General features: G+C 38.9%; 2 protein-coding genes across 3 annotated transcripts; both read left to right on the plus strand.

Annotated features, from left to right (window-relative positions):
• Positions 1-502: 502 nt before the first annotated feature.
• On the plus strand, positions 503-8,300 carry LOC121267573 (RING finger and transmembrane domain-containing protein 2-like). Of its 2 annotated transcripts, none has more exons than XM_041171492.1 (9): positions 503-1,129; positions 1,380-2,005; positions 3,148-3,224; positions 3,329-3,497; positions 5,198-5,286; positions 5,675-5,839; positions 6,008-6,085; positions 6,983-7,086; positions 7,975-8,300. In XM_041171492.1, the coding sequence occupies exons 2-9, from the start codon at positions 1,399-1,401 to the stop codon at positions 8,078-8,080; spliced, it is 1,395 nt and encodes a 464-aa protein (XP_041027426.1). In that variant the 5' UTR covers positions 503-1,129; positions 1,380-1,398; the 3' UTR covers positions 8,081-8,300. The 2 variants fall into 2 exon arrangements, with proteins under 2 accessions (XP_041027426.1, XP_041027425.1); XM_041171491.1 differs by having other exon boundaries at positions 504-1,129; positions 1,374-2,005.
• Positions 8,301-15,692: 7,392 nt separating this feature from the next.
• On the plus strand, positions 15,693-23,425 carry LOC121267572 (2,3-bisphosphoglycerate-independent phosphoglycerate mutase). Its single transcript, XM_041171490.1, has 10 exons — positions 15,693-15,931; positions 16,114-16,329; positions 16,485-16,612; positions 17,276-17,426; positions 17,526-17,729; positions 18,207-18,631; positions 21,516-21,708; positions 21,793-21,888; positions 22,479-22,634; positions 22,963-23,425. Exons 2-10 carry the CDS (start codon positions 16,168-16,170, stop codon positions 23,125-23,127), a joined length of 1,680 nt encoding a protein of 559 aa, XP_041027424.1. The 5' UTR covers positions 15,693-15,931; positions 16,114-16,167; the 3' UTR covers positions 23,128-23,425.
• The last annotated feature ends 423 nt before the right edge of the window (positions 23,426-23,848 follow it).

Here is a 23,848-nt window from a genome sequence, read left to right on the forward strand (position 1 = left end):
CATTGCAAAATTGAGACCACCAGATGGAGAGACGGAGGAGAGGGAAAGAGATGAGAGTGCTCGCAATCGCAGCTCGGTCACAAGATGTCAGATGGACTACAGAGGAATTGGGTGTCTGAGAGAGGATAGAGGCGTTGGCAGTGACATGGCAGTCGTGGGGCGTGAGGGTTTGTCGGTGGCTAGGATTGAATGGGAGGCTGAGAGAGGAGTGAGAGAGTCTGAGAATAGAGGAGTGAGAGATTATGAGAATAGAGGAGCGAGAGAGTCTGAGTGGAGTTTGACAGAAAAAGAAGGGAGGAGATCATGCGATTTTTAACCTAGCCCAGAAAGGACGCCGTTTGGTTTAGACCAAACAACATCGTTTCCTTTAAGTTTCTTTTTTTCATACGGTTTAAAACAAAACGACATCATTTCATGTGAAACGGCGTCGTTTTGTATCAGAAATATATAAATATATATAATATTGGCCGGTGTGGTCCCGATTTGAATTGAAAGGTCAGTTTTGGTTATTTTCTCCTACCGACAAATCAATTCTCCACTAGTTTTGACCTGTTCCTGAATCCGACAGCTGATTTTCGTCGACGACAATTGTCCGGCCGGTTACAGTTCACTAGGAGAGTAGCCCTGATTTTAAAATTTTTTCAAAAAGTTATATAAGAAATTCCTGATTCATTCTGCACATCGGTAAATCGAAAACTATTTAATATTTGGCAAAAAGCTTCTTTCTTGTCTTTTAGCTCCCCCTCTTCTTGCTCTATAATCTATTCGTTATTGAATGAGAAAGAGAGGAAAGAAACAACCCTCAATTCCATCAAAGCCAGAAAGCAGAGTCAGAGGCTCTCGCCTATAGGCCCTAACCTTCCTTCTCTCTTCCACATTAACCCGTTTTCGACCGATCGAAGCCCTAATTTTGTCTTTCCGAATTCCCATTTCTACACGCTCATCGGTCGGGAAGGGTGATTTCTTATCGAGTGTAGTAACCGATTTTGAAGAAGCGGAAAAGAGTGGAAATGCCAATAATTCCTTCAACTCAAACCTCTTTCTTCTTGGACCTAAGGTTTAGGGTTCGCTTGATGACGACGACGATGATTTGAATTTGGAGGTCCTCAACGGAGTTACGTTTTCGAAGGTAAAAGCTTGACTTTTTCAACCTCTCCTCTAATTTTCTGCGTGTTAACATCGCCTCAAAAAAAAAAAAAAAAAAAAAAAAAGGGAATTGTTTCAACCTTTTCTTGCTCCACACGGATATGATATACCATCCCATCATGTCATGAATAGACACACATCCCTCTGTGTGTGTGATGGAGGAGATTCTTGGATTGATTAAGATGATTATCATTCTCATTGCCTTCATAATAATTATTTACTGATAGGACTAGGGTTAGGGAATTGGGGCGAATGGAGGCTTCCGGAAGCAATCTCGACACGCCGTACAGGAGAAGATACGGGTTTCTGTCTGCTTCCAGTATCATTCAGGCACCACTCTCGGCGTTGTTGGAGTACATGGGGCTTGTTCGTGGCAGCAGTACCAGGTCTAATTACCAAGAGACCGAGGGTTTGATTCATGGGCGTGTCTCTTCCCTTCATGCTCAGCTGGACCAACCTACGTCGACGAGTGCCACAAACCACGGGGAGGTCTCCATTAGGATAATCGGCACAGGGGAGCACGAGCATGATGATAGGGAAGCCACTGCCGCTGCCCCTGGATTGGTTGTTGGGCAGCAGCAGGGTGGAGAGGTAGCTGCTCCTAACGAGATGGCGATGGCCGGCCTGGCGTCAGAGACTCAGGAAGCAGATTCTAGGATTGACCGTGATGGCATGGCAGAGGGAATTTCCCAATCCGTAAATGGAACTACTGACGGAGAAGCTGTGGATGCAAGCGCGGCTAATGGGAGGGATTCCTCTTATCAGAGATATGATATTCAGCAGGCCGCTAGGTGGATTGAGCAAGTCCTCCCCTTCTCCTTGCTTCTGTTGGTGGTCTTTATTCGGCAGCATTTGCAAGGTAATTCTCTTTTTCCAATTTACATTATTATTACAGGTTATGATTTGATGTTACCATAGATTCTGCTTATTGTTAGGCATCACTTTATTTAACCTAAAAGAAACGGTGTGATGATTATTAGCTTGATCGGTCTAGGAATTTTTTGTGTATGTTTTGCCCTTTTTTCTCTACATGCCTGAGTTATGTCGATGTGAATTCTCATATGAATGCTAAACGTTTGGAGCATTTCTTGCAACTTGATATTAAAATGGTTGTGGTGGGGAACATGCCTTCTTAGTAGAAAGGGGCTGGGGATTTTGACGTTCTATGGTGAGCTCTGTTGGATTATATATTATTGTTCTGAGATCTCTAAGTAGTTGATGATTATTAGTTAGATTGAAGGAAGGCCTTGGAGACCAAATAATGTTCACGGGAGACATATTCTTAGGCAGATATTGCTGTGCTTATTAGCTAATGAGCCTTTTGGCATCATAGATATGCTTTATTGATGTATTTCTAAATGCTTTAGATTTGCTCTCTCTTTTTTTCTAAGGATAAAAGGCTTCACTATCATATGTCATCTCTCTTAACTGATAAGAGGCATTTTACAGAGTTATGGTCATTTCTATTGTGCCGTCATTATTTCAAATTTCACGGGAGTTAGTTTAAGTTGATAAGATAAATCCTCTTATGTGGTTCTTTGTTTTAACTTAACACCCCCAACCCTTGGAAGAAAACCATTAAAAAAAGGTAATATACATGTATAAAATATTTCTATGCCTCGAGTGTACCAGATCCTTCAGATTTTAAAAGGTCCTGATTCTACTTGCTTCCTAATGACTCCTGTCCATTCTTAACTAATTGGTTGTGTTCCTTTGTATGTTGAGTTGATGATTTCACTTTTTTTTTTTGGCTGGATTAAATGTAAGTGCTCCTCTTCTGCACATGGTCTTTCTGACCTTTCAGGTTATATCTTGTATGTCCAAGAATCAAAGAAGAATTAGGGATGCATTTGTATTTGTTGCTTTACACAGAAAGAATTATCCCTATATAGTGAATTGAATTTCTTGAACTGTACACACGGGTCTTTCTCATTGTGAGCATGTTTTAGCCTTTTTCTTTCTTTAATTTTAGTGACCTTGTCCTTCTGCCATGACTTGTAGGTTTCTTTGTTACTATTTGGATTGCTGCTGTCATGTTCAAGTCAAATGATATTCTACGGAAACAGACAGCTCTCAAGGTACTATAATTTGTAGATATGAATTTTAATGTTTTTGGTAAGGACTTTATTTTTGGCACGAGAAAGCTTTCTGAATTAAGCAAGGGAATTGTTGGTGGTTGCAGGGGGAGAGGAAAACATCTGTTCTGGTTGGTATTTCTCTTGCATTCGCAGTTCATGTGGTTGGCCTTTACTGGTGGTATCAAAATGATGATCTTTTGTATCCATTAGTGATGCTTCCTCCAAAAGCTATACCAGCTTTTTGGCATGCTATTTTCATCATCATGGTGAATGGTATGCTTTTCTCTGGCTGTTATTGTGAATTAATGAAATCAATAATATTTTTTTATGATGAGGAATCTCAGAAACTGTGCAAACGCAACATGCCTTTTACTCTGTTAAACCTTGGACCTGTGTAACTTGCCCCTATCACACAGATCAAGTAAATCATTGGCTTTTCACCAATGGGACATGGCCCCTATAAATTGTTTGCACCCAAGGGTTTGAACCTTATACCTGAAGGGAGCATACCACTAAGACCAAGGCCCTTACCACTTGAGCAAACCCCTCGGGTTTGAATGAAATCAATATTATTGTAGCTACAATACATGTATTAGTGAGCTCATCTCATTTTATTCAACATGCAATTCAACGGATCCTTCGGATATTGGCATGAAGGTGCTAAGAACACAATTATTAGTAGAAAAGTTAACTTTCTTCTAAATTTGTTATATTGCCGAGCATGTCAAATTCTACTAGTGAGTGGTCTTTTGAACTAGTCATATTCTGTGCTGCCATGAAGTTGTTGAAACATGCGTTTGTATATACGGAAATAGCTAAAATTCTGCAGGCACAATTCACTTTTAGTGATTTGCATAATTGTAGCACTCTAGACCCACATTAGGAATATTTTTTTTTTTATTGGCACCGCGTGTATGAGAACAGCATCCGACTAATCCCGAGGGTGCACAAGCCCTCGGCAAGGAGTTTCCCACAAGTGCACTTCGGGTAATTTTAGGAAAAAATCCCTTAATCCGGTGGCTCCTAAAGATTGTTTGCACCCAAGGAGATTTGAACCTTAGACCTGAGAGGAGCATACCCTCAAATCCAAGGACTTTACCACTTGAGCCAACCCCTAGGGGTTCACATTAAGAATATGAATAGCCAACGTAGAGTGGGTAGGTTATAAAGGTAGTGATGGGTGCTAAATCCTACATTGGATACTTACTAGGTGAAACTGAGTTTTAAAACTGATATTAGGAAAGGTTCAAATTGATTAGTCTTTTTGGGGTCATAGCACATATATGGTTAGCTCTTTTCCCAAGTTCTTACAAGTGTTAAAGCCACCTACTTATAAAAAAAAAATAGTGTTAGTGTTAAAGCCACCTACTTATAAAAAAAAATAGTGTTAGTGTTAAAGCCACCTAGTAAGGTCTGCCATGTGATACTGGAGCACTTGATGATAAGGTCCTGAGAAGAATTTAAGGGGGATTTTGTAACACTTTAGTACCGCATTTAGAATACGAATAACCCACAGAGTGGTTAGGTTATACAGGTGGTCATGGGTGCTAACTCTCACATTGGTTACTAGGTAAAACTGTGTTTATAAGTGATTCTAGGGAAGCTTCAAATTGTTACCAGTTGTGACTACACTTTCCCCCAATCATTACAATTACTCCTGGTTTTTTTTTTTTTTTTTTTGGCCTTTTATATTTATCTTTTGCAATTATGGGAAGGAGATATTTTGTCATAAGCATCAGTTCAAATTTCCTTTTCTTCATGGAATGTCAGATTGAATTCTTGAGCACTTAATATTATGGAGTGCAGATGCTTTGTGTGATTTTTTTTCTCATTTTACAAATTTTTATGGATCTTTGTCTTTTTTTGTACATAGTGATTATATTTTAGTTTGTTTTGGAGCGTTTCAATAGTTTCTTAGGTTGGAGTTTGTTTTGGAGTGTTTCTATAGTTTCTTAGGTTGGTGTTTCTTTCAGATGCTTTGGTTCGGCAAGCGGCAATGGCCTTAAAGTGTTTTCTGTTGATGCATTACAAGAACAGCCGAGGCCGAAATTATCGTAAGCAGGTGAGCTAATAGAATTGGCATTTAGAAAGTTTATTTGGGCTATGTCATGCTTGAAAGCGAATGATTCAAGCAGGGTGAAGCTGCTGAAATTGATTCCTTTTCTTGAGCATTTTTCATCATTATTATCTTTTCTATTGTTACTATGAACTAAACAGTATAATTAGACCCTATTCTTATGATAAATAAAATCTTGTTTACTGATAAAAAAAAAAAAAAAAGTATAAGTAAACTAGCTGGCTATCACTTGTCAAAAAAAAAAAAAAAAAAAAACCAGCTGGCTATCTGATAATTTGTACATAACTAAACAGTGTTAGATTAACATGATTCATATGCATACACCTTTTATTTGCAATTAATTACTGATTGTAGATGTGCATATTTTTTTCAGGGTCAAATGCTTACTTTGGTTGAGTATTTGCTGCTGCTGTACCGTGCCTTACTGCCAACGCCTGTGTGGTATCGCTTCTTCTTGAACAAAGAATATGGAAGCCTCTTTTCATCACTGATGACAGGGTTGTATCTTACTTTCAAGCTCACATCCATTGTGGAGAAGGTATATTTTTTGTTAGTACATTTTTTGAGATTCTTGTCTGCTACAATGTGTTTGATCTTTTCATTTTTTTTTTTATAGGTAAAAGTAAATTTGATCTTTTCATAAGGATTGACTTTCTCCTCCAACCCTCTTTTTTTGTTTTCCCCTTCTCTTGGGGGTGATGTTCAGGTTCAGTCTTTCTTTGCTGCAGTAAAGGCATTATCACGTAAAGAGGTGCATTATGGGGCCCATGCAACATCGGAGCAGGTAATGTGGATTCCTTCTCCCACAGACAAGCACACAAAGAGAATGCTAACACATATATGCACGGTCTTCAGCGTTTTTCTATCTATTTTGGGTATGAAAACAATCATAGCAGTGTTATGAGAAAATTGAGCAGAATGGGTTTAAAGAATTGTGAATGATTAGGCTGTAGGTTTGTGGGTCCCATTAGCTGTTATGTTACTGTATTGTAAGAGTTTGTTATGCATATAGCCAAATCACCTTAAATATTATCGATAGTTGTACTTCCTTAACAGCATATCACTATGTGTGTATGTATGTGCATGGGTGGGGGTACACATGTGAACACATGTATGCCACACTTTAATCATTCTTTTATGGCCTGACTATGAGGAGTTTTCATTGATATGGTTCATGTCATGCATGCTTTTGGACTAAGGATTGAGTTTTTCATTCTTTTAGATCTTTTTTAAAAAGCTGTAAATTGTAATTTAGTCTGTAGGATACTAACAGATGGAGTCTATCATCTTTATATTGAATCAGTACTTTTTTAAAGAGCAACAACCTGCTGCATGTATGGTGCTTATGTGAAGACCTTGTCAAGTTATCATTGATAGAATTTAATCCAATTGCATGAAACAAAATGTTGGCTTAATCCTTGGTTTGGCAGTGTATCCTTGCTCAATTTTACCTCTACTTAATCACTCATATTTTCATATTATTATTTTTTTGTCTTAAACATGGTTAGAGAGTTAAATGCCTTGCGAGAAGAGCTGAAGTTTTGACTTCACTCTTCTATATCAACAGTCTTCCATAGGTCCCTGCTTAATCTAAATTTTTGCAGTTTTCTGGGGTCTCATATAGTGGTTGTGAAACTTCAGTTCTTGCCTGGGATTTTGAGCTTGTAGGTATCTGATGCAGGTTAATGCAGCAGGCGACATGTGTGCTATTTGCCAGGAGAAGATGGATGCTCCTATCCTTCTTCGTTGTAAACACATATTTTGTGAAGACTGTGTATCGGAATGGTTAGTTTATTTCTGTAATTTATACTGTTAATTTTTTTATTTATCATTAACTTTGCATGGGCTTGGCTGGTCTCAATTTTAGACGTGTCATGTAGGGGTGATACCCGTATATGTGGGGGCGGGGTCACCCCGCACCCCGCCTCCGGGAGGCGGGGCTGAGACCCGGCCCTGGTGCCGGGGGGCTAGGCGGGGCTGAGACCCAGCCCTGGTGCCGGGGGGCGGGGGCGGACATCCCCATCCGCCCTGCCCCCCGCCCACTGCAATCCCATTCAGCCTAAAACTTATTTCTGGGACCCAAACCCAAATTATTATATAATTTAAATTGTAAATTAAAATTAAAATATATAACAATAATTTAAAAACTGATAACATAAAAACTAGTTATCAATTTTTAAATTTGTTCTATACTTGTTTACAATATTGTATTGGATTGGCCTCCTAGGTCAACTTTTATATAGGAGGCCAAGGCAATAAGAGTCTTACTTGAGCCCGCCCCCACCCTTGCTAGTGTCTTTCATGCAGGGCAGGGTAGTGGGGGGCGGGCCCCCGCTGCCCACCCCTAGACTGTCATGTGCCCCTTAACATGGTCAATTTGCCTATGTTGTGCACGCTAGTAAATAGTTGGCCAGATTTATATTAATCTCCATGCTGTGTATAGTATCTTTTCTGCTCATGGGTTTGTATACGTTGTCTTCCATTTTGTTTTATCATTTTTTTTTCTCTTTATCTTTTCATTTTTTTTTTCTGGTTTTTTCTTTTGAAAAGTTGTGGCCTTATTTATTTAGCCTGAATTGTTAGAAGGTTTTGTGTTATAATTTCTATGAGACCATTCTGCTTATTCTTGTTCTTGTTAGATCCTTTGGATGACTGATGGTCCTGTTTCCTCAGGTTTGAGAGGGAACGGACATGCCCGTTGTGCAGGGCTTTGGTCAAACCTGCTGATCTCAGATCCTTTGGTGATGGATCAACTAGTCTTTTCTTCCAGTTGTTCTAAATTCTTTTGCTGTAAAACAGGGAGTATTTCTGCTTTGAAGCCCCGAATCCTTATTCAAAGCAACGTTCTCCCAATATCTTCATCTACGTGGGTAATGGGACTATAATTTTGCTCTGGGTTGCACTGGAAAGTTGATTGACGTGTTTGGCTAGTATTGAATGGCAATATGTTCATATGTATTGAGAAAGGCTGAAATGTTGTAATTCACCCCCCCCCCCCCCCAAAAAAAAAAAAAAAAGCTACAGAAATTCTCCCAAGGACATACCATATGTGTAACAGTTCATTTACCATGAATGGAAGTTTTATACTTTTTTATTTCTTTTTTTTTTATTTATTTATCTCTCCCCTCTCTACATTATTCTGGTCAAGGAAATTATTGCCTGTTTGAATGCAGAATCGACCAAACTAGCTGCAATATAAATCCTCCTGGGTTTCAAAAGCCTTGAAGGTCCGGTGGAATTTGGGTGCAAGGTTCGACACCTCATGAGCGAACAATCTTTTGGGGCCACACCTCTTGGTAAAAAGTTGGTGATTTAACCAGTTTCGTATAGGAAAATTTTTGAGGGTGCGGTGCACGAGACTGGGGTTTATTTTATAGGGATGGGTTTGAAGGGTCCTGCTTTGGAGAGGTTACCCAACATTAAAAAAAAAAAAAAAATCTCTCTTCTTTTCCTTTTCGACATAGATCCGCGCATAAATATGAGATATTATGTGATTTTTGACAATTTATTGCTGTGAATATTATTGGTGGACGGGGGGGCCGGACAGCCATGGCCCAATCCGCCTACTCATTCGGCCGGGTGGGGCCGAGCGGCAGGGACATAAATAGGATCCCCATCAAAGTAGGTGCAAGGGCTGCGGGGGCGCGCGCCCGGGCATAGAGCGGGTAGCAATTCTAATTTATGGTATCCTATAACAATATAGGTCTTTACGATGGATTTAGATGTTCAATAAATACTATTGGTCCTTTAATTTGTTTATTTCTCCTAACCTAGGCTTTAGAATTGAAAGAAGAATTATGGGAATGTCATTTCTTATTAGAGATGGTATTTGGAAAGTAATTAACTTTAATGAGAGATTGGGTATGCTTAGTCACAATGATTTTCATACTTTGGTTTGGTTTGTTTGATTTGATTGAGAATGTGAACGTAGAGATAACAACAGATTTCTAGTTTTTGGCGCACTGGAAGGTATGAACCGGAGGAAGAGGGAACGACACTTAAAAGTTTAAAAAAAAAAAAAAAAAAGAGGAGGAGGGGATTGAACCTTGAAAGTTAGTAATGAATATTCTGATGGTTCTTCATGAACTGCAAATGGAAAGCATATTAAATATCTCTTGAATTATAGAGGATGTGGTATTCCATCATATTATAAAACACCATACTATTAAAATTATTTACATAAGTACTAATTTTTAATGATATGCATCTTGCGACAGAATGAGATTCTTACGTGGTAGTCCATAAAAAATGCCATGTTAGCACCATTAACAAGTTGCCATGTGTTAAAAAAATAAAAAATAAAAAATAAAAAATAAAAAATGTTGTTTTGAATCACCCTCAGCAGAGATTAGGTTGTGCAATCTAGGCATTGCCTTGGTTGTTCTTAGTGGCTTATTGGATTATGTGAGAATTTTCTAGTCTTCTTTACTCTCTCAATATTGTTCCTTTGCTTATTAATTCCTTTGAACTCTTACCATATTATCAAAATCATTTTCCCATGGTCTTCCCAAGTAGATTCTCTCTCATTATTTGACACAATTCAGTTTCAATCAATCATCTCCCGTGGCGTTGACATTATCAGGTAAGAGACAATTATTTTAGGAAATTGAATCATATTTATTATAAGTGACAATAAATTATAAGTAACTCACCGGCAGAAACATTTTAAATATAAGGAAAAAGTAAAATAAAATGGAGAGAAGTGGGGGAGGGAGTGCCGAGTGAGAGTGAGTGAGCGAGCTGTGACTGACAATTGGGTCTTACCTAACGCCGACTATTTATGTTATGTTATAATAATGTAGCCTCAGTACCTAACAACAAGTTTGACAATTAAATAAATTAGAAAACAAAACGCTTCCCATGGGCCGTGTTTGGCAATATATATTTCGAAATACACAGTCCCTACTTCATTCTAGTTTTTCTCCATTCATAATTGGCACTACTATTTAATTTTTGTTTTTGTTTTTTAAGAGTAGTTCCATGTTATTCGCATTCTGAATTTTTGATCTACCTAATCCATGCCGAATTTTTGGTTTCTTCGCTAGTGATAATACCCATTGTAGATTTTTATTTTTTGTCCTGTACCCGTTGTAGATTTTTTCCTTTTGAAATGAAACTTGTTTTATTCATCGGTGCCTTTAATCAATGATTGTATACATGAAGGACATTCCTCGATATCGACAATTACATCATAAACAAGCAAAGCATTTTGTGCTAAAGCATGTGCTGCTTTATTGGTGGTTCTTCTCACACGATGGACAGACCATTCTACATAGTTTTGAAGCTTCTTCTTGATGTCACGAACAATCATTCCTATAGTAGACTAGGATTCCTCTTGCTTTGTTGTATTTTGAACTATCTGATAAGAATCACCGTCTAGAATGATTTGACTAATGTCCAATTCCAGACCAAAAATAGTAGCTTCAAGTGTACCAATTACTTAAGCAAGCAGAGAGTTAGGGAATAGGGGTTGATTCATACTCATTGTGGCTATTACTTTTCCCTTCCATTCTCAAACTATGATTCAAATATCAATTTCGCAGTGAGTCCTGTCAACTGAAGCATCTCAGTTTATCTTTAAGGTGTTCATCAGAGGAAGGTCCCATCTTTGTTCCACAGAAGTGCCTGACTAACTTGCTTTATTTGTACGTAAGACCTTCATCTCCTGCAAAACTTCTTGTGACTGCTTCACCATTACATTAGATCATTTGAATTTTGCTTGAAAGACAAAAGCATTTCTTCTCTACCACACTCTTTTGGAAACCACAACTATTTTGTCCATAACTTCTTTTTCTAAAACAATCAACTTATCTTCTATCAGATCCAAAAAAGACTTCCTGGAGAGAGAACTTTTTTGAATTTTTTTGAAACATTGGCCTTGATATCTTTTGTTGTAGGACAGATCCATAGAGCATGAACTAATGATTCCCCCCTTCTAAACAAATATGACATTTTGGACCATCCACAACCTTCTTTTTAAACAGATTTAGATTAGTAGGAAGCCCTTCTCGACAAGCTCTCCACAAGAAGATTTTATCTGTTGGGGATATATTCAGCTTCCACATGTTTGACCAAACTTGCCTACTGCTAATACTACTTGAGGCCTGACCCTTTGACTGTTCTTGCAAATCTTTATGAAAGTGATAAGCACTCATTATTGTGAACTGAAAATTTGTAGATCCATTCAAAATCAGTTTATCAGGACTATTGTTGTAGCTTATAGGTATTTTTTTAATGATAGCAGCTTCCTTCCACGAGAAAATTTCTTCTATAAGAGATGTTCTCCATTGCTTTGTATCAGGATCAATTAGTTCTTGCACTTTAGCATTTCCATCCAATAACTTTACTGCACTACGGATTTTGAATGAATATGGTTCTGGAATCTACTTGTCTTTCCATATGTGAACCTCTGTCATTCCCGATTCTCCATATTGTACCTGTATCCAATAATAATCTTGCTGCAATGATACTTCTTCAAATAAAAGAGGGTCTGCTGCCAGTTTTAGCTTGAAAAAAGTTAACTTTTGGAAAATATTTCAGCTTTAACACTTGAGATGCTAATGACTGAGGGTACTGGACCAAACACTAGCCTTGCTTAGCTAGCATGGCCAGATTGAAGCTTTCAAAGTCTCTAACTTCTAGACCTCTAGCTGATTTGACTTTTCCCATTGTGTTCCAGGAAATCCAATGAATTTTCCTCTCTTGTTCTCACTGTCCCCACCAATAATTTTGCATAACTCTATTAATGTTTCTGAGAAGGTAGCAAGGGAGTTTAAAGACTCCCATGCTATATGTAGGAAGAGCTTGCACTAAAAATTTAAGGAAGATTTCTTTGCCTGCCTGAGAGTGGGACTTCACTTGCTAATCCTGTGTCTTACTTTGTCCAGAATACTTTTGAATGATTTGGATAGAGACCTTCCAACAAGAGTTGTCAATCCAAGATACTTCTCTTAAGACAAAGTAGATCTAACTCTTGCAATGCCCAAAATAATATCTTGTGATTCTCTCGAAGTATACCTACTGAACTGAATGGAAGTTTTCTGCTTATTCAACCTTTGACCAGATGCCTTTTCATACATGCTTAGCATATGAATCAATCTGCTCCATTCTAGAGAATTAGTTTTGCATAAAAGCAAGCTATCGTCTGCAAAGAAGAGGTGATTGATGTGTAGCTTGCCTCGAGCAATTGGAACCCCTGTGATAGATCTTGACATTTCTACATTGTTCAGCATAGAACTTAAAGTTTCAACGCATAAGGTGAATAGGTAAGTTGATAAATGGTCACTTTACCTAAATCCTCTTGATGGCTTGAACACATGTTGAGGAATCCCATTAATTAGAATAGAATATGACACAAAATCAATGCATTTCATTACTAGATCAACCCATCTCTAAGCAAAACCCAACTTCCTCATTACTGCTCTAAGAAACTCCTACTTTATTCGATCATATGCCTTACTCATGTCGAGTTTCAAGGCTATATGTCTAGATTTTCCATATAGTCTGCTATTCATAGTATGCATAGCTTCAAAAGCTACAATATAGGTCTAAAATCAGACGCTTTGGAGGGAGATTTTATCTTGGGAATCAAAGCAATATGAGTTTCATTTATCTCAGATACCAGACCATTTGAGTTAAGCACATATAGAACAACTTCACTAACCTCTTTACCAATTAAACTCCAGTGGTTCTGATAGAAAGCTGGTGGAAATCCATTTGGTTATGGGGAGCTTAATGAGTTCATCTGAAAAATTGCCTCCTTAACATCCTTAGTAGTGAATTTCTTGATAAGGTTGTTGTTCATGTCAACAGTCACTCTAACATTCAAGAAACTCAAGCAGTCTTCAATGCCTTCTTGTTGATATGTGGAAAAGAGCTCATGGAAATACTTTTGAAACTGTGCACTAATAGCCTCGAGAGTTATTGCCACATTTCCTCTTCCATCTGTTAGTTTGTGTATGGCTTTAGTTTTCCTTCCTTAGTTTGCACATTGATGGAAAAACTTTGTATTTCTATCACCTTCCTTTAACCACCTCTGCTTTGCCATTTGTTTCCATTTAATGTTCTCCTCTTCAAGTATCAAATCAGCCTCCTTTTGTAAAACTCTGATACTACTCCCCATATCACCTGTGTTAGACTTTTGTCTGGATAAGTTTAGAGTTTATAAGCCTTTTAGAATTCCCAAAACTCTCTTTACATCATGCCTTCAGTTTTGGTTTGCATCTTAGTAGCCTTGTTGTTGTCATCTTTAATATATTAGCTGCTAGCATAGGCTTGTTCCATACTTCCTCTAGTAGCATATGCCATTCCTCTCTTTGAGCCCAATTAGCTTCATATTTAAATGGTCTTTCTCCTCCTCTTGCATCTGCATACTAGAAGTCATCTTAACAATAGGTCTATGATATGAGTTTTGAGCTGCTTCTATTTTCATTGTGGTATTAACAAATAATTCATGCGACCTTGAATTACTAAAGGCTATGTCAAGCATTTCTTTGGTGAAATGATTCTCTTCTCTTCTATTATACCATGTATATTTGTCACCTTGAAATCCCAAGTCACTTAAACCAAACTCCTCAATTGCTAATATGAAGTCTTCTATTTGGTTGTATGGTCTCACAGCTACCCCACACTTCTCACTCTGAAGCAAAACTTCGTTGAAATCTCCCATGCAAATCCAAGCCATTTTATCTATTGGTTTTAAAGCTCTAAGAAGCCTCCAACTATCATTTCTTTTATACGTCATTGGGTTCCCATAAAAACTAGTTAAGATCCAAAACTTCCCTTCATTAGAGTTATAGACTCTTAAAGATATATGGTATTGAGTATAGGATTCTAGAGCAACATTCATGTTATCTTTCCACAGAAAAGCAATTCCTCCACTTAGTCTTTTATTGTCCAACACAAAGCTATATTCAAGGCCTAACACAGTTCTCACATTCTCAACTTTAAATCTACTGTATTTTGTTTCAACAAGAAAAATGAAACTTGGGCGTTTATTCTTTACCATATGATGAAGCTCTCGAATTGTTCGAGGATTACCAAGCCCTTGATAGTTTCAACTGATACAATTCATGGCTGTTAATGGGGTTGCCTAGTAGCCTCCACCAAATCTTTCTAGTTTGAGCTCTTTCCAAGTTAAAGTATTGTTTTTGGTTTTTTTTAACTAAACCTCTCTCTATACCTTCCACCACAGAATTACTGCAATTCCTTTTGTTTGAGTGAGTGACACTAGAAATCTCATTAGTCTCATGGCCAGAAGATAGATTATTAAAGAACTTATTCCTAGCTCTTCTCTTCCATTTAGCTTGGGAGGCTATCGTCAACAAAAAGTTTTAAGAAATAATATTATGTATTGTAGAATTATAATTCTACACTTAAATATCCTTAAAATATTTATGATTGCCCTCCTAACACTCAAACACTCCGAAAGTAGCATGTTAATTTCTAAAAATATAAATCTATTACATCTCTTCACACACATTGAACACACCAACCCCATGAGCTTATGATAGAAAATGACAGAATGAAATTTAAGTTTCTATCTCATTTAACCAACTAAATAACAAAATAACTCTCTCTTATCTTCTACTTTTTTTTTCTTCTTGCTCTTTTTTATGTTCTTCACGGTATGGAGACTACTTTGAAGTTGGAAAATTGTAGAATCATTGGTTTACTGGCAGCCATGGTGGAGGAAAATGAAGTCTGGTCGGACTAGGGATGATACTCGCATGGTGCAGTGCGGGATGTGTGGAGGAAGGTTTTGGAACCCCGCACCCCACCCCTGGGAGAGAGGGTGAGGCCCCCACCCCGATGCGGAGGGGGGTTGGACACCTCATATTTATATATAACAAAAATTTAAAAATTAATAACATAGTTTTTAAACTCATTAGAGTATTATTCACTTCATTGTATTGTCTTAGTCTCCTAAACTAACATTTATATAGGAAGTCAAGATAATATAATAGTTATACTTAAGTAATGTGAAACTCAATGATTTATATACTATTTATTTATATAAATATTTAAAAAAAAATATATATATTTATAGCGGGGTGGGAGATTGGGCGGGGCTATGTTGGGGTCATCCTGCCCCTCCCCCGCATGGGTGGGGTGAGGTTGCCAGCCCGTCGATACGGAGGCAGGGCGGATGGGGGCGGGATAGCGGGATGCGGGTCCCACTTGCAGTAATTTGAAAGTAAACAAAAAGGAAATGGTGTCCAGGAAAGAATATCCGGTAATATTCTTTCTTCTTTATAATTTTGATACTTGGTATATTCGTTTTGGGCAGTCAAATTAATTAAAGTAACTCTAGAAATGAGAAATCTCACGTGCGTGCAGCGTTACCTTGCGATTGATATGACGCGTTCGGTAAGGAGTCGGTTTTATTGGCCGGATAGAATTGCCAATGTAGGAGCGAGAGCACTGGATTGTTGCAGTTCCTTAATTAAATTTGTGGCTATGCCAAGTGTACCCTAACAACTGCACGGTGTGAGATGTGCTTTCTATGGGCGACTCTATTATTTAGTACAACAACATAAGCGCAGGTGTAGAAGCTGTTCTCAAAAGTGAAGGCGGCTGCTGCTTCTTTTTCTGGATCTTCCATTGTTTGAATTGTCGTAATAGTAGCAAGGTAAGTGGGCGTTTCTGTGTTCGTATTTGACGGTATTTCTTGTATCCCAGTATTACTGCGACTGTGATTCTTCGGTGTGTTTGGTGGATACGTACATATTTGATCTTTTGATTTCTTTAAATATCTTGTGGATCTGAGGACTGATCAGTTGACGGTGGGTTTGGTTTGGGTATTACTATTAGTTTGTGCAGAGAAGGAAGAGACCACAAACATAAAAATAAAAATCCAAATCAAACATGGGGAGCTCAGGATTCTCGTTTAAATTGGCTGATCACCCGAAGCTGCCAAAGGGTAAGACTGTGGCTGTGGTGGTTTTGGACGGCTGGGGTGAGGCCAAGCCTGATCAGTACAACTGCATCTCTGTCGCCGATACTCCCACCATGGATTCCCTCAAACAGGTACTACTTTATTTTCATTTGCCCACACAGATCTATTGACCTCTCCGATTATGCATTTTCTGTCTCTATTTTCATTTTTTTTTCTTTTTTAAATTTATTCAATATCAGATCTCTGAGGTGAGGTTTTCTTTGCCACTCTATTTTATTTTCTATAGGGTGCTCCTGAGAGATGGAGGTTAGTTAAGGCTCACGGTACTGCCGTAGGCCTTCCTACAGAAGATGACATGGGCAACAGCGAGGTTGGTCACAATGCTCTTGGGGCCGGTCGCATCTATGCTCAAGGGTAAAGTTTGTCTCGCCTATCTTCCTATCCTTTTCTTATGCCGTTTGCAATCATATAGAGGAGTCGAGAGTATTATAATTTAATAAAAAAAATTATTCTTTGAATGATGTATGGATCCTTGTATTAGATCGACAACTAAAAAACTTTTTATGTTGTCTATCTTTCGGACCAGTGAAAGTGGTTTCCATTTTGTTCTAATATCCATGAATCCGTTACGTGCTCATTACTTATTATGAGTAAATGCCGTGACTTTCTAATTATTGGGTGTTCGGTATTGACTGAACTATGGTTTCGTCATAACGCTCAAGGCAGTAAAAATATGTATTACGCTTTAGGCTGTAAAGCAGTAAAGTGGTGAGATCAACTCTCATTAGATGGTTAGTCCTTGGTTTGGAAAACACTTTTATGAGTTGTTTAAGCTGTTATGTGCGTGTTGATGGCATCGATAAATAAGCTGGGGACTCATGTTATGTCAGTTGACATGCTCACGTTGATTCCTCTCTACACGTTCTCGTTAATCCATCACCTTTCACTTCTACTCTTTCTGGAGATAATTTTTTGGCCTCTTTACATGTGTATATGATATGTAATAGATTTTCAATTAGAGGTTCATTTGTGGTGTGAATGGCTACTTATTCATTTTTCTTTTGGCTGAATATATAGTGCAAAGCTTGTTGACCTTGCTCTTGCCTCTGGAAAGATTTATGAAGGAGAAGGTTTTAAGTACATAAATGAATGTTTTGAAAATGGCACATTGCATCTCATTGGGCTTTTGAGTGACGGGGGAGTTCACTCCAGGCTTGATCAGTTGCTGGTAGGTTTGAATATTTTAGGACTCACTTTATTGATTTGTGCATTCGTTGACATTCCAAAATAATATGTATCCTTTTATTTTTATTTTTTTCATGTGCAGTTATTGCTTAAAGGATGTAGTGAGCACAACGCTAAGAGAATCCGTGTTCATATTCTTACTGACGGCCGTGATGTTTTGGATGGTTCAAGCGTAGGATTTGTAGAAACTCTTGAGAATGAACTTGCAAAATTACGTGAAAGGGGTGTTGATGCACAGATTGCATCTGGTGGTGGTCGCATGTATGTTACAATGGATCGTTATGAGGTATGAAATAGCATAGACTCGGGTTCTATTGTAGTTGTGATTGCTTCTTTATTGTTGTTTGTTTTGTGTGTGTTCTTGTTTCGTATGATTGTAGTGAAACATCAGCATATAATTCAGGTGTTCCATTCATCCTTGGATAGTTTGGCTAAATACGGAAAGTTTCTAGCCGTTCTAAACTTTTTTCTTTTATTACTGAATAGTCCTAAGTTCAACCCCAAAGGGAAAGATGAAAGTGGTGGGTTACCCCACCCCTAGATTTTAGAACCAAGGATGTAAGCTGCTACTCGATGGTATCATACATGGGCCACTTTGCATCTATGTGAATGATTCCCATGATTGTTATTGATGATGCAAGCTTGTTTGTTTGTTTGTTGGTTTTTTTTTTTTTTTTTTCATTTTAACTCTCAGGGTCCATCATATTAATTAATGATTATGATAATTTTTAGCTGTAAGAAATATTAACTGGGTCTTTTGCAGAATGACTGGGACGTAGTCAAACGTGGATGGGATGCCCAGGTTCTTGGTGAAGCCCCTTACAAATTTAGAAGTGCTCTTGAAGCTGTCAAGAAATTAAGGGAGGAACCTAAGGCCAATGACCAGTATTTGCCTCCTTTTGTTATTGTTGATGAGAACGGGAAGCCTGTTGGCCCTATATTTGATGGTGATGCAGTGGTTACATTCAACTTCCGAGCTGATCGGATGAGTATGGTTGCTCAGGCTCTTGAATATGAAAGTTTTGACAAGTTCGATCGAGTTCGATTCCCTAAAATCCGTTACGCTGGAATGCTTCAGTATGATGGTGAGTTGAAGCTTCCAAGCCATTACCTTGTTTCGCCTCCAGAGATCGAGAGAACATCTGGTGAATACCTAGTGCACAATGGTGTTCGTACTTTTGCTTGCAGGTTAGCTGTCACAACTTAATTTGTCACTCATTTTTACTTTTCCATACGGTAGGAGTGCTTTTTTTTTTTTTTTTATAAGTAAAAATATTGTATATATCAAAAGGAGAAACCAAGTACACTGAATGTATACAAGAAAACACTTTGCCCAAAATGACCCAACAAGCCCCTAATTCCCCAAAAAGCCCATAAAAAAACCAACCCAAAGTACATCAGACCCGACCCCAATCCTTGTTTCCCGTATAACTAAAACTCTACCCGAACACCAACCCCAACACCTTGATTCCTGTATTCACAATACCCTCCCTTTAGACTTCCCTCTAGTTGAACTACCACCCTTAGTGTCGTAGTTGATTGTCGAAAAGACACTGTAACTCCCTGCTTTTCTTGAAACTTGATTTGGTTTCAAGTGTGCGGCTTGCCTCGATCGCAGTAATTAGTTCGTTAAATTGGTCTTCACATCCTCCATGTGAAATTCCCACGAACTGCTGAATCTCGTTAACTTTAGGCAGAATCCAATCTGCTATTGGAGGAAGAGAGACTAGGGGAGCCACAATATCCCCATCAACCTGCACTCCCGACTCTAGACATTCCTCTACACAAGGCACCAACGCCAAACCCATTGGTTCTCTAGTAACTCCATTGGTTCTCTCCAATGGTATCGGAGTCCCCATTGGAGATTCTGGGGTGACAACAAGTCCCTTTACCTCTGGGGTAATAGCGAATCCTGCATCTCCTTCAGACCTCGGTAGTACACCTTTTTCCTTCAACTCTGACGAGGGAGCCATAGTTTCTTCAGGGACCAAGGGTGTAATACCGACTATCGATCTATCCTGTGTTACACGAGGCGAATGACATTCCATTACTAATGTCTCTACGCCAATACCCGATGTAGACCCCATTTCAAATAACCCAGATTTCCTTTTGACCTGCCGTACTCTCCTGGATCTGGTTATAGGGACAGGGCCAAATCCGATCTTCCGTTTTCCTTTTTCTAAGTTTAAAGGATTCGGGCCTATCATGTTTCTTACCACCCTGTTGCCTCCAGCTGAAAGCCGATCTATTTTCGTAGACAAGAAAGTTATCGCTGTCTTCAACTCGACAAGTTGGGTTTCCATCTCCTTTAGAGAATTGTGCATCTCGACAAGCTAGTCTTGAGGCGTGATTGACAGACCCCCCACACTCTGAACCCCCGAAGCATGTCCCGTCTTTAGAGTTGCCGCATAGGATCGCCTCGCCACAGAGGATGTACTTGGGTCTTTCTCCATGTTCTCCCTCCCTGCCACACCAACTTGTCCTTCCAAGCTGTCACTCCCTCTCTTGCCAAAGGAAAAATGACGCAGCACCTCTCCCATCCTTCTCCAACCACTGCCCCCCTCTTTAGGAATGAAAATAAAATTCCTCTTCCCCCCCACCACCATACTCCTCCACCGCCATATACCGTCCGTGAGCATTCGAGCAGCGATGCGCTGTGAAACTGCGTTGACCTTCCCGGACAGTGGAGAAAAAATCTTGTTTCTTATACTTAGTACATGCTTCTATGGCCTTGGCCAGCCACTGCACTGTTGTCGAACCCAGAACCGACTTAGATATCACCCTTCGACTCCTTTCAGTAATGGCCAACATGCTCCCCTCCTTTACCAATGTAAAGGATTTAGATTCTATGGCCAACTTCATAGAAGAACCCATACTGACCCACTCCCCTTCTTCAACAACCATTCATCATCTCAGAGAAGCACTGCGAAGTTGTGGACTCCAGGTCATGCTCACTGCAAGCACTGCAAAGTTGTTTCCAGCTGCAAATCGTGCTCACAGAGGACGCCAGAGCACTTGCCGGAGCCTTCAGGGTCGACGGCACGACCAAATGGAGCCTTCGGGAGGATCGCTGGAGTACTCTGAGAGGCAAATCTAGGACGCCGGAGGTTGAACCGACGCCGGACGGCCCTCAGCAAAGTCGCCGAGGTCCGTCGGCTTTATCTGTGCCGAAGGTGCGGTGTGTCTCGCCGGCAAAGGGTGGGTGGTGGCAGATCTGGTTCCTTAGGATTTTCGCGCTTCGTATTGTTTTCTCTCTCCTCTGGACCGACGCCAGACGGCCCTCAGGGAAGTCGCCGGGGCCCGTCGGCTTTGTCTGTGACGACGGTGAGAGGTCACTCGCCGGCAAGGGTGGCGGTGGCTTCCTTAGGTCACTCAAGGAAGTCGCCGTGGGCTGATGTTAAGAATGCTAAAGCTTTTCTTTGACTAATTCTATTCTTGAAGTGCAGTCTCCTTTGCTGGTACATCTTTTTTTATTTGAATAAGTTGAGGGTCATAGCTCATAGGATTTTGTAGGAACTGGCCATTGGGGATGGAGAGCGTCTGTCTTATTTTGCAAGGGAAATGCAATTATGGGAAGCGGAGAACTTTTTTAATCTTTTCCTTTTTTTTTTTTTTTTTTTTTTTTTTTTTTTGTTGTCAAGTATGACAGGAAAAAATCTTGTGGCTTGTGGGCTGAAATTTCTTTTGAGCATTGCTTGTGGGTTTTTTTTTCGGTTGCTTTGTTAAAAGGGAACTCCTCAATGTGCTGGTACAATCAGCTTTTGAAGAGAGAGCTAGAAGCTTGTTCTTCCAAGCGGTAGCACTTAAGCTGCACTATTAAGTAGATGTGATGCCCAAATACGAAGCCATCATTTCCATATGCCTAAAATTTGGCTCAATTGTAGATGATCTTTGAGATACAATATCACTTGACACATCCCATTTTTGGAGGTGCCCAAATTCTGTTTTACCCTTATACTCCCAACTAGTATCCAATTCTCTTGATTATAACCGAAAGTCATGGATTTTTGAATATGGTTTTTACTTTTTTGGTTGTACTTGTAACAAAAAAAATTGTTTTGTGGGACAACAGTGAGACTGTCAAATTTGGTCACGTCACTTTCTTCTGGAATGGAAACCGCTCTGGGTATTTCAATTCGGAACTGGAGGAATACGTTGAAATTCCAAGTGATTCTGGAATAACTTTCAACGTGCAGCCAAAGATGAAGGCATTGGAGATTGCTGAAAAAACGAGAGATGCTATACTTAGTCGAAAATTCGACCAGGTAATTCAATGACTTAAGTGATATTTTTGGATCATGGCTTCAGGTTGAACAAAACTTGACCTGTCATTGCATGTATCTACCTAGGTGCGTGTTAACCTACCAAATGGTGACATGGTAGGCCATACCGGTGATATTGGGGCTACAGTTGTTGCTTGCAAGGCTGCCGATGATGCTGTTAAGGTATGAAGGTTTTTTCATTTTCTTTCATGTTCAGACTTTGCAATTCTGGTGGTCCTTGTAAGAGCGTAAATAGGTTTGGATAGTAAGATGAGAATTTTTGGTTTTAGATGACAGATTAAAATATTATTTTTTAATATTATTATTGTTTTGGGATTTGAAAAAGTTGAATTGAGATTTGAAAAAGTTGAATTGTTTATTATATTTTGTGTGGAAAATAATGATGAGATGAGAATTTTGTGTCTCATCCCACTTGTCAAACCTATCGTCTTTTGAAGCCTCTTGCTTTTCTTATCAGAGTTAGTTGAACTGGTTGGAATTAAGGGTTTACTCGTAAGGAAACTAAGAAATATTTGAAAATGAAACTCAATAGCCAGCCAATGAGCTCTAGCTTAAATTGCGCTTCGTCCACCCATAAGAATGGGGCTGAGGATGAAGTGTTAGGGTCATAGAGTATATGAACTGACTAATAAAAAAAATGATAGATGCTGGGGGAGCTTTAATCATGTCTTCCACCTTCTATTCCTTTTTCCTTTTATCTATTGAAATAAAGGGCTGCATATTGGCTGACTGAATAAACTATCAACTTGCAGATGATTCTTGACGCAATAGAACAAGTGGGTGGAATTTATGTTGTTACTGCAGATCACGGTAATGCAGAGGACATGGTGAAGAGGAACAAGACTGGGCAACCTCTTCTTGACAAGAATGGGAACATTCAAATACTCACTTCCCACACTCTTCAACCAGTAAGTTCACGGAACTCTTGTTTCGCACTAGAAATGAAAGTGGATTTATCATTTTGGTTTGGCCAGCTTGATTAAAGCTGCGCTCTTGGCGTTGGGAATATTTTACAAATAAGACTACTTTCCTTTTCATATGTTGTGTGAATTTCAATAACTTGGGATTTTCTCGGTGGCCTATGTCCTTTTCCTTCTAAAGCATTAAGAAATTATGTCCTTTTTGCACTGACCCTGGCATGTTATGGTAATTATTGGTCTATTAGCATTCTACCATTAGTGTTAATAAAGTGGATTGTTCTCAAGTTTTAAAACGTTGGATTATTTATTTATTTAGGTGCCAATTGCAATTGGAGGTCCTGGATTGGCGCCTGGTGTTCAGTTTCGCAAGGATGTTCCTACTGGTGGGCTTGCAAATGTTGCTGCAACTGTGATGAATCTCCATGGATTTGAGGCTCCTAGTGACTATGAGCCAACCCTCATCGAAGTTGTTGATAACTAGCACAGCATAAAGAAAAAATTTCTATGTTTTACTGCAATTCAGAAGCTGTGGAGTACAGCTTGCCATTCTGATAAATAAGCATCAATTTTCTTATCTTGTCACCATTATGGTGACTTCGGTATTTTGAAACCACATTTTGATAGCTGTCTGTGGAGGTTGACAGAACAGGATGGTTAAAATGAATATTTTCATATATTTTTCTTCTCAACCATGATCATAGTCATGCTGCGGTGTTTGAAGACATGCGTGTTTAGATTATGTTTTTGTTTTCGGTAAAAAAAGTTCGACTTTTCTAACATTTATACTTCAATTTTTAATTTTTATGCAATTTGATGGGTGATGACTACTGATGAGTCCTCATTATCAGTGGGACGGGATGCGATTGCCAATCAACAAGAGTAGCCAATTCAAATTAGGAACGTTACATACCGCACTTTTGTTTTATTTTCATTCTACTATTTAAAATGTGGCATTTTTATTACTTTTGAGATTATCTTTTATTTTCTTCAAGAAAAATTCAAAGTTTGATAGACAAATGCTACTTTGGTATAACAAGATGAAAATGAGATACTTTGTTATAATAAGATGAAAATAAGATGAGAGTGTAATCCGTAAGATTTTTTAGACTAAATTCATGAGTACTAACAGGACCAACTAATACGGAAAGTCCTGTAAGGACACGTTACTTTAGTTAATGGTACATTCTGAGTACACAAGGGGT

The sequence above is a fragment of the Juglans microcarpa x Juglans regia genome, chromosome 5S, assembly GCF_004785595.1.
Source record: "Juglans microcarpa x Juglans regia isolate MS1-56 chromosome 5S, Jm3101_v1.0, whole genome shotgun sequence".
Taxonomy (NCBI): Eukaryota; Viridiplantae; Streptophyta; class Magnoliopsida; order Fagales; family Juglandaceae; genus Juglans; species Juglans microcarpa x Juglans regia.

What these genes read in the sequence shown, in the direction of transcription:
- LOC121267573 (XM_041171492.1), top strand. Translation starts at nt 1,399, where the DNA reads ATGGAGGCTTCCGGAAGCAATCTCGACACGCCGTACAGGAGAAGATAC. An exon ending in TTTCATCATCATGGTGAATG is followed by an intron (nt 3,498 to 5,197) that starts GTATGCTTTTCT and finishes TGTTTCTTTCAG; the next exon opens with ATGCTTTGGTTCGGCAAGCG. An exon ending in CCCATGCAACATCGGAGCAG is followed by an intron (nt 6,086 to 6,982) that starts GTAATGTGGATT and finishes TATCTGATGCAG; the next exon opens with GTTAATGCAGCAGGCGACAT.
- LOC121267572 (XM_041171490.1), top strand. Translation starts at nt 16,168, where the DNA reads ATGGGGAGCTCAGGATTCTCGTTTAAATTGGCTGATCACCCGAAGCTG. An exon ending in GGTCGCATCTATGCTCAAGG is followed by an intron (nt 16,613 to 17,275) that starts GTAAAGTTTGTC and finishes CTGAATATATAG; the next exon opens with TGCAAAGCTTGTTGACCTTG. An exon ending in CTTCCCACACTCTTCAACCA is followed by an intron (nt 22,635 to 22,962) that starts GTAAGTTCACGG and finishes TTATTTATTTAG; the next exon opens with GTGCCAATTGCAATTGGAGG.